The following is a 15559-nucleotide window of genomic DNA, read 5'->3' on the forward strand; positions in this document are numbered from 1 at the left end:
CACCCAGACTCATAAATTTATCATCTAAAAACAAAGCTCTATTACTATTACTTATATACAAATGTGTGCAGGCAAATTAAAATTTATAGGACTAACTGACAGATACTTAGTATTTACATATTTTCAAAGGCTCAAGACACTGTGCATACGGTAACATATCTCTTAAGAGAAGAGGGAGGAATGCTTTGTCTAAAATAACACCTACCACTAAAATGGCCATTCTTACAAGAAGCTATATTGAAAATAATTCTAAATTCTGTTGCTTAATTAGTAGATAGGGTTGCCAACTTCCAGATATGACCTGGAGATCCCCAGAATTAAACAGACAGATGACATAGATGACAGATCATTTCCCTTGGCACAAATGACTCCTTTGGAGGATGGATTCTATGGCATCATATTGCAATGAGAAGAAGACATTGGATTTATATTCCGCCCTCCACTCAGAGTCTCAGAGCGGCTCACAATCTCCTTTACCTTCTGCCCCCACAACAAACACCCTGTGAAGTAGGTGGGACTTAGAGGCTCCCCCAGAAGCTGCCCTTTCAAGGACAACTCCTACAAGAACTATAGATAACCCAAGGCCATTCCAGCAGCTGCAAGTGGAGGAGTGGGGAATCAAACCCGGTTCTCCCAGATAAGAGTCCGCGCACTTAATCACTACACCAAACTGGCTCCCAGGGAGGTCCCAACTCCCCCAGTCTCCACCCTCAGATCTCCAGGAATTTCCCAACTAAGTTTGCAGCCTTATTAGCAGATCATAGGGACTGGGACTGATTCATCGAACTAAACATTGCAGCCCAAATAATATCAAGCTAGTCTCTGGAGAGGTGATATAATAAAGTTTCTAAACAAGTAAACATTATGGGAGTTTAACTGGGGACTTAAGGTAAGAAGGGAGCCAGTCTTGTGTGCTGAATAGAGTGCCACATTAAGATTTAGGTAGACCTGGTTTCGAATCCCCAGTTCAGCCCTGAAGCTTACCAGGGGCTGTAGACTTCTCACCCCCTCCCAGTTAAACCTGCTTCACGGAGCTGTTGTGCATGCACAATGGGGGAGGGGGGGCCATGTTTATTGCTGTGTCCTTGGAGTGGGATGGAGGAGAACTGGATATCAACAGGAAGTGGGGGGGGGGGATCAAGGAAGTTGTCAGCAGAGGCATGGACCTGGATCCCAACAGAGAGGAGGTCAGCGTGGGGAGAGAAGAGGAGAGATGTGATGCCAGGCGGTGGTGAACGGTTATGTGAAACTGGGATTCCATGCTATCTATCTGTCCTCCTCTTCTCTTTCATAACTCATTTACGCCCCCCTTTCAAGCCTTTTGGTTTCAACCCCTCAGCCATTTCTGCGCAGTCCTTGGCCCTTGGGACCCCTACAATCAAGCCAGCTCCCCCGGCTGCGTTTCAGGAAGGAGCAGTGTCTCTTTCAACATGAGCCATGAAAGGACAAGTATGTGATGCTTCCATTTGAGAGATGGGTGGGCCCAAAGCAGAATTTCTATACCTTTTTAAAGAAATCATTCATAATCTTGGCCTCTTCTTCCTCAGCTGTATGCTCTTCCTCCCATCCAAAGGATGCTCTGATGAGAATGAGAAGCCAAACTTGTAGGTTTCTTTCCTATGCTTGTCCTACCGCCTTTACCTCCTGATCCTTCCACAGGGCTAGACCCTGAATTCCTAGGAGTTAAGCTCTAGGCTACCCCATAGTAGTGGACGATGGCATACTCTGGGAGCCAACAGGCAGAAGCTTCAGGGTGGAACCCACACAGACAGATGATCAGAAGGAACCAATCATCTCTTATATTATTAACACAGCTCTTCTACTACCCTTCAGCCTGAGCAACGTCACAAGAAATCTAGTCAGGGCTTTTTTTCTTCTTTTTTTGCTTATCCTTCACTTGTAAGTGCTGTGAAGTTGCAACTAACTTGTGGAAACCCCAGCAAGGGACTTTTAAGCCAAGTGAGAAGCAGAGGTGGTTTGCCTTTGCCTTCCTCTATGGCGGGGTGGCCAGACTGCAGCTCAGGAGCCACATATGGCTCTTTCACACCTATTGTGTGGCTCTCAAAGTCCCCACTGCCCCGTCAGCCGACTTGGAGAAGGCATTTCTCTCTTTAAATCGCTTCTCCAAGCCAAGCCAGTCAGTGGCTTGGGGAATGCATTTAAAATTAAAGTTGCTTTCTTTCCACTTTTCTTTCCCTCCTCATCTATTTGTCTTCCTTCCTTCTGGCTCTCAAACATCTAACGTTCACACCTGTTTACCTAGACCCTTCTTAGTTGGAGATGCCGGGGATTGAACCTGGGACCTTCTGCTTACCGAGCAGATGCTCTACCACTGAGCCACCATCCCTCTGTTCATGTATTGCGGCTCTCAAACATCTGATGTTCATGTCGTGGCTCTCAAACATCTGACGTTTATTCTTTGTGGCTCTTGCGTTAAGCAAGTTTGGCCACCCCCGCTCTACGGAGTCTTCATTGGTTGTTTCCTATCCAAGTACTGACCCCGCTTCTGAGATCTGATGAGATGGGGCTATACCAGCCTTCCCTCCCACCTACCATTCCTGGACACACACATTTACTGATTACTCTGTTGATAAAATCTTCATTTGTCTGCCTTGCCTGACCATTATTCTGAGTGCCAGACAGGGACTCAGTGAGGAGCAGAGATCCACTGAGACCTGAAAGAAGTACTTTTCTCCCTTTCTCACAATACGAGAACTCGTGGGCATTCGATGAAATTGCTGAGCAGACAGGTTAAAACGGATAAAAGGAAGTACTTCTTCACCCAAAGGGTGATTAACATGTGGAATTCACTGCCACAGGAGGTGGTGGCGGCCACAAGCATGGCCACCTTCAAGAGGGGGTTAGATAAAAATATGGAGCAGAGGTCCATCAGTGGCTATTAGCCACAGTGTGTATGTGTGTGTATATATATATATATATTTGGCCGCTGTGTGACACAGAATGTTGGACTGGATGGGCCATTGGCCTGATCTAACATGGCTTCTCTTATGTTCTTATGTTCTTATGACTTTTGTACATCTGCTCCATGCTTTCTGCTGCTATACCATTGCAGACCCCGCAAAGGACAGATGTTTTCAAGTTCTCCTCTGCCTTCATAAGGACTAGAAGTTGACTTATTAACAAAAAGAAAGGTGACTTAAATGCACAGGCTGTCGAGTTTTGTGTGAAGAGTTAGATGCTGCATTTAAACAGCGATTTTATGGATGTGCTGCTTGCCTGTAAACCCAGAGGTGTGACTTCCCTTCATTTTCTTTATGATGACGTCTCAGTTAACTAGGCTGCTGATGGAATCCTGTAGTATATGAATGTGGCCAACCTCTAGGTGGTGACTGGAGATCTCCTGAGATTACAAGTGACCTCCAGGTGGTAGAGATTTCCTGTTTCCTGTGCAGAAAACAGCCACTTTGAAAAGTGGATTCTTTGGCATTATACCCCAAGGAATTCCCTCCCCTCCCCACACCTTGTTCTCCTCAGGCTTTGCCCCCCCAAAAAAAATCTCCTAGTATTTCCGCCCAAATCTCCAAGTACTGGCAACCCTAAAGATAAAGAAGGCTTTTTTTTTAGAGCTGCACTGTATATATAGGCCTGAGACTACTTCCTCAAACACTGGATGTCATCATAGTACCATAAATTGGAATCAAGTTTGTGTATGTGGGCAGGGATTAATGTTCTGTTGTGAAACTGCCAGCAGTTCATTTGTACTGGGAGAGATGGCTTTTCTCTGCCTTGCAGGTGGAAAATATAGTTTCCTCCTAGCGATTGCACATAAAAGAATCAAATACTACTGCTTGTGTGGACAGAGTTCATTGAGCAAGCTTTAACAGTAGTCATGCTGCCATCTTCCTGTCGCAATAACAAAAAAACAAAAACACGCAAGAGAAGAAGAAGAAGACATTGGATTTATATCCCGCCCTCCACTCTGAAGAGTCTCAGAGCGGCTCACAATCTCCTTTATCTTCCTCCCCCACAACAGACACCCTGTGAGGTGGGTGGGGCTGGAGAGGGCTCTCACAGCAGCTGCCCTTTCAAGGACAACCTCTGCCAGAGCTATGGCTGACCCAAGGCCATGCTAGCAGGTGCAAGTGGAGGAGTGGGGAATCAAACCCGGTTCTCCCAGATAAGAGTCCGCACACTTAACCATTACACCAAACTGGCTCTCCGCACAACCACTCCCCAAAAGCCCACAATAGCTATAAGCATTCCCTGCAGGACTCTCTCATTTAAAGTCCTTTTATTTAAGGTCTGATATTGTGAATTACAAACTGTCTTATACATATATTGACCCTGTCATGCAGTTGAATTTAAACAGTCCATCACTGTGACAGGGTCCCAGTCACAATTCACAATATCAGACCTTAAATAAGAGGACTTTACATAAGAGTGTATTGGGCCAAAAAAGCCAGGAACTCCTTTGCATATTAGGCCACCCCCCCCCCCGCCCATGTAGCCAATCCTCCAAGAGCTTACAGGGCTCTTAGTGCTGGGCCTAATGTAAGCTCCAGGAGGATTGGCTACATCAGGGGTGTGTGGCCTAATATGCAAAGGAGTTCCTGCTACAAAAAAACCCATTAATGTGGTGGTTAAAGTGTTGGATTAGAACACCAAAGGTCATGTCCTCATTCTGCTGTGATATTTGCTGGCTGAATTTAGTCAAGTCTCTTTCTGGGCCTAACCCAGAGGTGGGGACAAAATGGATATGTGGTACTTTGGGATTTTTGGAGAAGGGCAGACCTTGGATTCAGTGGCAGCTCACAGGAGCACAGCTCCTGAACTTTTCTGAGTTCCTCCTCCTGAGAGTTCCACCTCCTTGTCCTTTGAATAGTAGGTGCAGCTGCATAACAATCCCTGGATGAACTCCACCCAGGCCCGTAGCCATGGTGGGGCCTGGGGAGGCACAGCCCCTCCAACCAACCCCCCCTTCCACCTGTGTGGCCCCTCCTTTCCCCGTTGCTCTCCCTGCGACCCATTTTCGCAGCTGTCACCACTCTCCCCAAGCTCTTCCCCCCCTGTTCCTGCCTCCCCCCATCTTCCCGCAGCCCTGTTTTTGCCGCAGCCACTCTCCCCAGGCTCTCCCCACGGCCCATCTGCCTTCCCCGTTCTCCTGCCAGCCCTGTTTTTGCTGCTGCTGCTCTCCCCAGGCTCTTCCCTGCTTCCCAAGCTCTCCCCGCAGCCCCATTTTCGCTGTCGCCGCTCCCCCTGAGCTCTTCCCTGCCTCCCCTCCTCTCCCCGCAGCCCCGTTTTCACTGCTGCTGCTCTCCCCGGGCTCTTCCCTGCCTCTCCCGCTCTCCCTGCACTGCCCGCAGCCCCGTTTTTGTCGCCACTGCTCTCCCCAGTCTCTTCCCTGCCTCCCAAGCTCTCCTCACACACCTGTTTTCGCCGCTGCTGCTCTCTCCAGGCTCTTCCCACCCCCAAGAGCATCAGAGAGAGAGAGCTGGGACTCAGAGGCTGGAAGAAGCAGCCAACCTCCACGCTCCCCCCACCCAAAATTTTATGTCCTGGGCCCCCCACCCCAAAATTTCTGGCTACGGGGCTGGCTCCACCACCTATTTTTCTACAAAACGACCCCTAAGAAAGGGCACGATAAATATAAGGAATAAGTAAAAGGCTTCACAAGGCTTCCAATGGACGTTTAGGTTTTGAAAAGTTTCCAGGAAAGGGATGCCACAACTGCTTTCAGTTATCTGCTGCAAAAATGGTTATTCAGAGAATCAAAAGTGGCGGTAGGCGTGGACCTTCAGTTATTTATTTGTCCCTGTGTTGTTGCTGTCTGAGTAAGTTCTACATCTATTTGAGGTTTACATCTGTGTGATGCAGTAGACGCATCATCTTGATAGGACACAAATGTGAATGATGGAATTCACTGCCACAGGAGGTGGCGGCAGCTACAAGCATAGACAGCTTCAAGAGGGGATTGGATAAACATATGGAGCAGGGCTCCATCAGTGGCTATTAGCCACAGCTTATTGTTGGAACTCTCTGTCTGGGGCAGTGATGCTCTGTATTCTTGGTGCTTGGGGGGGGGCACAGTGGGAGGGCTTCTAGCCCTACTGGAGGACCTCCTGATGGCACTTGAGTTTTTTTGGCCACTGTGTGACACAGAGTGTTGGACTGGATGGCCCATTGGCCTGATCCAACATGGCTTCTCTTATGTTCTTATGAATGCTATGGGCTATGATACCCCTCTCATACCACTTTCAACAGAGAGCTGAGGGTGGTATAAGAATATAAGAAGAGCCCTGCTGGATAAGACCAGTGTTCTGACTACTCCAGCATCCTGTCTCACACAGTGGCCAACCAGTTCCTCTGGATGGCCAGCAACAGGGCACAGAGGCTGAGGCCTTCCCTGATGTTGCCTCCTGGCTCTGGGATTCAGAGGTTTAGTGCCTCTGAATGAGAGATATCTGTATGAGAGAGGTATTGTAGCCCATAATACTTTATCTCCATTTCAGTTCTTCTAACTTGGAGTGATCAACTCAAGAGGATGCTTTTAGTTAATGGATGGAATTCTAGCAAGAGCTCCTTTGCATATTAGGCCACATACCTCTGATGTAGCCAATCCTCCAAGAGCTTACCAAAAAGAGCCTCCTAAGCTCTTGGGAGGATTGGCTACATCAGGGGTGTGTGGCCTGAAATGCAAAGGAGCTCCTACTAGAATTCCATCCCTGCGAATGACTCTTAAGAAGACATAAGGGAGGGGTTAGTAAATTGGACCTAAACCACAGGTGTTTTTGCACAACAGAGCCATTTTGAGAGCTGGAAGGAAACAGTTTTCTATTAACATAATGTGTTAATATTTTTTTTTGTTTTCAGAGATTTCTATTTGACTTTAAAGGACAGAGAAATAAAGAAAGGAAATAATATATAGAAAATATGAAACAATGAAGTATAAATATATATAAAGATCTCCTCTCCTACATTTAAATATACATTTTGATCATTCTCTTTCATCATGATTTGCTTCTCCTGTATCGTCTGACTGTCAAGAGGCATGATTTACTGGTTGGACTTGGAGCTTGTCCCATAGAAGAATATTTAATCAGCATTTTTGGTCTTTGCATGCAGAACACCCCAAAGCCCTAATAATGACCACCACTCTAGTGTTGACCCAGCATGTCTTGAGAGAGGACCGGGGGACGGAGGGTAATTATCTCCTGTATGGATCCACTGCTTCTGAGATTACTGAAGAAACTGAATACATAAAACAGGTAGGATGTTATATGAATGTATTTTAATTGATTAAAATATTTATACCATGTTTCCCCACAATATCCCACAGCAGAATCATAGAGTTGGAAGGTACATCCAGGGTCATCAAGTCCTACCCCCTGCGCAATGCTGGAAATTCAGAAATATCTCCCCAAAGTCCACGCGATCAGCATTGCTGTCAGATGGTGATCTAGCCTCTGTTTAAAAACCTCCAAGGAAGGAGAGCCCACCACCTCCCGAGGAAACCTGTTCCACTGTGGAACTGCTCTGTCAGGAAGTTCTTCCTAATGTTGAGCCGGAAACTCTTCTGATTTAATTTCAACTATTGGTTCTGGTCCTACTTTCTGAGGTGACAGAAAACAATTCTGCACGATCCTCTATATGACAGCCTTTCATGTACTTGAAGGTGATAATCATATCACCTCTCAGCCACCTCCTCTCCAGGCTAAACATACCTAGCTCCTTCAGCCTTTTGTCATATGACTTGGTCTCCAGACCCCTCACCATCTTCGTCACCCTCCTCTGGGATCCGTTCCAGTGGCTCAGAATGGAAAAATACTGAACCTATGTTGGTGTGAAATTGTGGATAGAGTATTGGGGAGACCTGGTTTCAGATCAGCCATGAAGTTATCCAATATCATTTAATAAATCTTTTCTGTTAGGTTTGTTTGCTTGTTTTGTTCAGGTTTTTGGTTAGCCAAAAAGAATTTTGACCACAAAAAGTGTAACAGTGAATTATGTGTAAAGCAGTAAAATAGTTTTCAAAAAAGCAAACCACCCCGCAAACCCAGCTTGGAGCGTCAACCATAAAATCCCCCATAAATTCCTTCCTGACTTTCTCTGTGTCTATACAACAGTTCTAGCTACCAGTCCGCTAAGGGCATGAACACCACAAAGGAGAAACTTAATCTTATCAGTAAGAGCAACTTGACTGTCCTGTATTCATAGCTTTTCAAGGAGATTCTGTCTTGGCGTGTCTAATTAGGATAGTGACCTACATAATGACAAAGGCTGTCAGTTTTGAAAAACAGATTAACCAAATTCATTCCAGTACAAACTTCTGTGAGTCAGAGCTCATTTTACACCCACCCATCTTGAAGTTGCCTGTGTTGGTTTTATTTTCCGCTACAGACTTACATATAGGCTCCATATCTGGAATTACTTTCAAGTTTTGGGCATACTACATGTGCATAAACATTGCTCTAGTGTAGCATTTTTATATCACCTTTCTAAAAACTGCAGTTTGCAACATGCAAACTGACAACCTTCATTAGATGGTATGGTAAAAAAATGCCTAAAATAATAACTGGAAATATCTGGGCTTCAATTAGGGGCTTCCAGTAGCTGCAAACTCATTCCCTGGCTTGCGCTCTCTCTCTCGCTCTTGCAATGACAAATTTATTTCTCTAATCTAATGAGCTTTTCCACATATTTCTTTTTTATATGTGAATCCAAGAGATAAGCAGAGTTACACCCTTCAAAGTCCACTGGAACCAACCGGTTTAGAAGGGTATAAGTTATTTGTACCCAAAGAATACTCTGGTTTCAAACACTCTGTACAGTACAATCCTAAACAGAGTTATAGTGTATTCTTTGGGTACAAATTGTTAGAAAGCTTGGATGGGCTTTGGCTCCCTTTTGAGGTATGCTTATTGATGACCCCAGATTTGCCGTGAAAAGTTCTATTGTTTTGGTTTCTATTGTATTGTTTTAAATTTAAATTTTAGATTTTTATTGTTCAGTTTGTGTTGAAATCTGCCCTGAGCCCATTATAGGAAAGGGTGGAATATATGCCTACTAAATAAATAAATAAAAATGGTAGGGTTGTGCTTATCCTAAGCATATATAATGTTGTCCAGATTTATGCCCAAAAGGATGTGAGCGCTGCCTTGAAATTTTGCCTGCTACCCTTTTTGCTCTTCTCTTCTTAATGAGTAGATTGTAGGATTCAGTGGCAGGGCATGTAGCGATAGCCATTAGTAGGGAAGATCTTTAAAATGGAGTTAGATTCAAGGGAAGAGAGGTCCATGGCCTAGGCATGATGACCAAAGGGAATTTCCCTATCCAGAGGCAATAAATAAAAGTGTTAGGAGGTAATGCCTTGCTACTGTGTCCAGTTTGTTGACTCTCTGGGGCAATGGATTGGCCACTGCATGGAAGGCACATGCTGGACTAGATGGACCAGTGGTCTGATCCAGCATAGCTGGAGAGCCAGTTTGATGTAGCCGTTAAGTGTGCAGACTCTTATCTGGGAGAACCGGGTTTGATTCCCCACTCCTCCCCTTCCAGCTGCTGGAATGGCCTTGGGTCAGCCATAGCTCTCGTAGGAGTTGTCCTTGAAAGAGAGCTCTCTCAGCCCCATCCACCTCACAGGGTGTCTGTTGTGGGGGGAGAAGATATAGGAGATTGCTTGTAAGCCGCTCTGAGACTGATTCAGAGAGAAGGGCAGGGTGTAAATCTGCGGTCTTATTATTATTATGCTCTTTCTGCTTGCTGTCACAGCCCGGGCAGCAGTCCTGGGCATGTTTGTTCGTCAGTGGTGCAGAGTATTCTTGTTTTTGAATTATCCCCACCCCCAACATGTGAGCTGACTGATTTCCTCTGCCACATAGTTTAAGAAACTTGCCTCAGATGTAGGACTGACACATTCCCACTGGTGGTAGATCTCCTCCCCCCACCATTACAGTCTGCCACCACTCAGGAAAATGGCAGGTGAACTGACAGGGCATGACTGGCATCCCTGGTGTGATGATGCCGCTTCTGGCACAACCAGGAAGTGACATCATCGCATCAAAGGAAGTGACATCATCGCATGACAGCATGCTCTAGCACAGGGGTGACCAAACTGTGGCTCCGGAGCCACATGTGGCTTTTCCACGTATATTGTGTGTCTCTCAAAGCCCTCCCTCCCCCCCCCCCCGCACTGGCCAGTTTGGAGAAGGCATTAAAAATCTCTTTAAATCACTTATTCAAACCAAGTCAGCCAGCAGCTTGGAGAATTCATTTAAAATTACTTTCTTTCCATCTCTCCCTCTCCCCTCATTTATTTGTCTTCTTGTTTGCACATCCCTGTTCTAGCACTTGCCCCAGAATGTACAGTTAACCAATAGACTTCCAAGAACAGTGTATTGAAACCTAATGACGTTTTGTTTTCTTCCGACAGATCAGATCCACTCTAGCTAAAGTTCAGCCCCTGCTGTGTAAAAACCGCGGACTTGCAAATGGCATTCTAGATTCAAAGGTAAGGGAGGCTTCTAGTACTGAAAAAATGGGCCAAGCTGTGTCTGTCGTGCTTCACGGACCGAGATATTAATGCAAATAAATGTGGCGTATCTCCAAAATATCAACATCATAGATAGCTCGTTGCAATTGGGGGGAGGGTGTTGGGTTTTTGGCAACTTCACTTCCTGTCATCACGAGTTAATTATTTGTTTATGCATGCTGATATTTAGCCAATCAGTGAAAGGATCTATCAGAATGTCTCCATGTATTTCTCGCCAGAGGCTAGGGGTCAATATGCATAGTGACTTGTAAAGGAAAGCCCTAATTGGCTATTCAATACTTTTGGGGTTGGTCTGAGGGAAAGCTTTAGGTTACCATTTATGGCCCTTTGTCTCTAGCCCTCAGATCTCCATGCAGTTGCAGTTTAGACTTGAGAGAGTCAACATGTAGTTAAGGAGTCACATAGGATATTAAATCCTTTGTTGTTTTGGAGAACTCCAAGTTATTCCCTTCCCTCACTAGACAAGTAAAATACTTTGTTTAAAGCTAAATCGTGTGCCTAGTTTTCTCTACGTTACTCTGCTGAATGCATCATACTTCTAACAGGGGGGGATATCTTTTGTGGTTTGTGCGCGTGTGTACATGCATCCCTGTAAGTCATGGTGACTTTTGGCGAACCCTGTTGGGGCATGGAGGAAGTTCGGAGAAGTGGCTCAATGCAGCCTGCTTCGGCCCTGGTATTCCTTAGAGCTAGGGTTGCCAAGTCCAATTCAAGAAATATCTGGGGACTTCGGGGGTGGAGCCAGGAGACATTGGGGGTGGAGCCAGGAACAAGGGTGTGACAAGCATAATTGAACTCCAGGGGAGTTCTGGCAATCACATTTAAAGGGACAGCACACCTTTTAAAATTCCTTTCTTCCATAGGAAATAATGAAGGATAGGGGCACCACATTTTGGGGCTCATAGAATTGGACCCCCTGGTCCAATCATTTTGAAACTTGGGGGGTATTTTGGGGAGAGGAACTAGATGCTATACTAAAACTTTGGTGCCTCTACCTCAAAACAGCCCCCCCAGAGCCCCTAATACCCGCGGATCAATTTCCCATTATTCCCTATGGGAATCGTTCTCCATAGGGAATAACAGAGTGCCCAGTAGACATTTCCCTCCCCCCCACGCTTTCTAAAGTGGGGGGAGGGCCTCCAAACCAGGGAATCCCCTGCCCCCTCCCTCTCTCACACACAAAAATACTTACTGGGTCTTGTTCCTGCAGAACTTTACTTGATCTGAAAACGAAAGCAAAACAAAGGGAGGGGCCGTTCTCCAAAGCCCTTCCTGTTTCCTGCTTCCTGCTGAGCCTTAAAGGCACATATTTTAAAAATGGACCTGCAGGAGCTCTAAAACTACATGGTGATTGTGGGGGGTGGGGCTTCCCCCGCTGGCCAGCTGGCTGGGGGCGGGGAGAAGCCTGTAAAAACGGGGGATCCTCCGCTGGAACCTGGTTCAGACCTGCTTAGCTTCTGAGGTCTGATGAGATTAGGCCTGCCTGGGCTACCCAGTTCAGGACGTTTGTTGAAGAAGAAGATATTGGATTTATATCCCGCCCTCCACTCCAAAGAGTCTCAGAGCGGCTCACAATCTCCTTTACCTTCCTCCCCCACAACAGACACCCTGTGAGGTAGATGAAGATATTGGATTTATATCCCGCCGCCCTCCACTCCGAAGAGTCTCAGAGTGGCTCACCATCTCCTTTACCTTCCTCCCCCACAACAGACACCCTGTGAGATAGATGAAGATATTGGATTTATATCCCGCCCTCCACTCCGAAGAGTCTCAGAGCGGCTCACAATCCCCTTTACCTTCCTCCCCCACAGCAGACACCCTGTGAGGTAGATGAAGATATTGGATTTATATCCCGCCCTCCACTCCGAAGAGTCTCAGAGCGGCTCACAATCCCCTTTACCTTCCTCCCCCACAACAGACACCCTGTGAGGCAGGTGGGGCTGGAGAGGGCTCTCACAGCAGCTGCCCTTTCAAGGACAACCTCTGCCAGAGCTATGGCTGACCCAAGGCCGTGCTAGCAGGTGCAAGTGGAGGAGTGGGGAATCAAACCCAGTTCTCCCAGATAAGAGTCTGCACACTTAACCACTACACCAAACTGGCTCTCCTGAGATATTTAAAGGAATCCTAGAATACTTCTACAATAATCTAATCTATAACAGGATATTTTCTTTATTCAGTAACACTCCAGAAATGAAATAGCTTTAAAAAACCTTCTGGCCCTGCACATTTTGGCCATTATTGATCAACTTAACCTTCTTTAAATGTTTCTGCTCCACTCTTCTTCCCCATTGGGAACTCAAGGCAACTTACACAGAAGCACAAAAGTATGCTTTAGACAGACAAAATCATGGCAACGAAATTCCAACATGTTGGGTGGATCTCAGCTGGTTGAGCTGTTCCCCTTCCAGCGGCCATACCCAGGCTAAATACCTACAGGAGAACGGAGAGCAGAAGAGTTTTGTTCTGATTTGACTTTGGTAGCTTATAAATAATTAAGGCTGAGCCCCGTGGCACAGAGTGATAAAGCTGCAGTACTGCAGTCCAAGCTCTACTCACGACCTGAGTTTGATCCTGGCGGAAGCTGGATTCAGGTAGCCAGCTCAAGGTTGAGTAAGCCTTCCATCCTTCCGAGGTCAATAAAGCGAGTACCCAGCTTGCTGGGGGTAAAGTGTAGATGATTGGAGAAGGCAATGGCAAACCACCCCGTAAAAAGTCTGTGAAAACGTCCTGATGCGACGTCACCCCAGAGTCGGAAACGACTGATGCTTGCACAGGGGACTACCTTTACTTTAGTGTTGTCAGCACCAGCTTGGGAAGGTTGTAGAGATTTGGAGGTGGAGTCAGTGAAGGGGTGGAGTTTGGGGAAGGGAAGGGCCTCAGTGAGGTATGAAGCAGATAGAGCTCACCCTCCATAGCAGCCATTTTCTCTTAATCTCTGTGGTCTTGAAAGCAGTTAGAATTCTGGGGGAACTCCAGACCCAACTTGGAGTTTGGCAACCGTAAGGCTGAGCCAGAATTTCATGAGCAATTTTCTTTTTTTCACAGTCAAAATAGGGACCATCTAGAACGGCCAGCATTCAGACAGAAATGCTGACAGCAACCAGGCTTTGGATATTTTCGCTGTAATGTGCAGATATTAAATGTTTAATTGCTCCTCTGCTAAAAGTGCTTTGTTTGCTACCTATGTTAAACAGGAAAGCAATTGGACAAAAAAAACCACCCCTCTAAATAAAAACAGTACGTAATTCCAATTTATGAAACAGCTGCAAAAGACCCCGAATTAAGCAGCACCGGGCTGCTTGACCTTTTCTGAGCTTTTGCCCCCGAAGGACCCTTTCACACATTTTTTGTTGTTCTAGTGAAATGCTCCAAATCACCTTTTGCCCTGCATCACAGACCTACTCATTAGCCAGCGGGTCCGATGGCCTTTTTAGCCACAGAGCGAGTTGAATGTTCATTACAACGAATGTGAAGGAATTAGCTTCGGCTTTCAGCAATTGAATGCCACCGGTTTGCAGACCTAGGCGGAAAGAGTTTGCTTTTCTGCCTCTGCAGTGTTCTGAGCGCTAATTAATCTTGTAGGCAGGAAAAAAAAACCCCATTCCCGAGGGAATCAAAAGCTGTTATTTATCAGGTTTGTTGTGCTAATGCTTTCAAGATATGAAACCCCGGGAAGCTGAGCTGATAGAACATGATATTTGATACTGCCATGGGTTGAGAGAGGAAAGAGGTTTGTTTTTTTGCTGAGAATCTCTCTTGGGGCTCAGTTCAACGGGGCTACAAAGACCCGGGGGCGGGGGGGGCAGAAGTTTTGTCACATTGAGTTCATCTGCATATCTGCTTTGGGAGTTCTTTGCCAGAAACCTCTAGTTAAATTGTTTATATCAATCAGAAAATGCTTAAGAAATCTTATTTTCCCATACCGACTTAGATTTGGGGAGCTGGGGGTGTGTTTTAAGGTGCTTTCACACACGCTAAGTAATACACTTTCAATTCACTTTGAGTGCACTTTGCAACTGTGCAATGGCAAAATCCTTTTTGGCAGGGCTTTTTTGGTAGAAAAAGCCCAGCAGCAACTCATTTGCATATTAGGCCACACCCCCTGACACCAAGCCGCCCGCAACTGCATTCCTGGGCATTCCTGCTCAAAAACCCCCCTACTTTTTGGAGCAAGAGAGCTAGTTTGGTGTAGTGGTTAGGAGCATGGACTCTAATCTGGGAGAACCAGGTTTGATTCCTCACTCCTCCACATGCAGCTGCTGGGTGACCTTGGGTCAGCTACCGTTCTCTCAAAGCTGTTCTCTTAAGAGCAGTTCTTGAAAGAGCTCTCTCAGCCTCACCTACCTCCTAGAGTGTCTGTGGTAGGGGGAGGAATGGAAAGGAGTTTGTAAACCACTCTGAGACTCCGAGTGAAGGGCAAAGTATAAATTCAGTCTCTACTACTACTACTTCCTCTTCTTCCTCAATGGGCTGGGATGTATCTGTTGAATCCCTCCAGAATGTACTGGCAATTGAATCAAATTTGCATGGGCCAATTTAAAAATTAATTAAGCAATTAAGTAGAATGTGAGACAGAGAGAAGCCATGGAACAGTAACCAAATGGAAAGGGGGAAACCTACTAATGCTTGATGTTAATTCACATTAGCCACATTTCCAAGAATCTCCATTGGAATCTGACCAAGAGGCCTTGGTTTCCAGCTACACGAAGACACTGGAGAAGGTGGAGGAAATGGAACAAGAACTGTCACGGGTGAACAAAGAAAACGAATGGCTGCAGATCAAGGTGCGTCCAGTTTTCTTGAGTGCATCTTAGGGGAAGGACTGTGGCTCAATAACAGAGCATCTGCTTTGTATGCTATAATATAGTGGGTTCTAATAATTGAAGAGGCGAAGTGGAAGTGAATAACAGCTCTTCATTAGGTAGCTGGCTGCACTAACAAGACTGGAGAACCGGTCAACAGGGCCGAAACTATATACAACTCTGGGTTCCCACGCAAGCACCTTATTGGATCATTCAAACCGGTAGGGGCCCTGTGATTGGTGCAGGG

At 46.1% G+C, this 15559-nt stretch overlaps 1 protein-coding gene across 1 annotated transcript in view; it reads left to right on the forward strand.

The window, feature by feature from the left end:
- Positions 1–15559, forward strand: part of CCDC68 (coiled-coil domain containing 68) — a 55351-nt gene that overhangs the window by 18760 nt on the left and 21032 nt on the right. Inside the window, exons 2-4 of the mRNA XM_060236456.1 lie at positions 7084–7226; positions 10391–10468; positions 15157–15294. Of these exons, the coding sequence (XP_060092439.1) occupies positions 7104–7226; positions 10391–10468; positions 15157–15294 (339 nt within the window). The 5' untranslated portion in view covers positions 7084–7103. The remainder of the gene's footprint in view (positions 1–7083; positions 7227–10390; positions 10469–15156; positions 15295–15559) is intronic.

This window comes from Heteronotia binoei, chromosome 4 (assembly GCF_032191835.1).
Source record: "Heteronotia binoei isolate CCM8104 ecotype False Entrance Well chromosome 4, APGP_CSIRO_Hbin_v1, whole genome shotgun sequence".
NCBI classification, from domain to species: domain Eukaryota; kingdom Metazoa; phylum Chordata; class Lepidosauria; order Squamata; family Gekkonidae; genus Heteronotia; species Heteronotia binoei.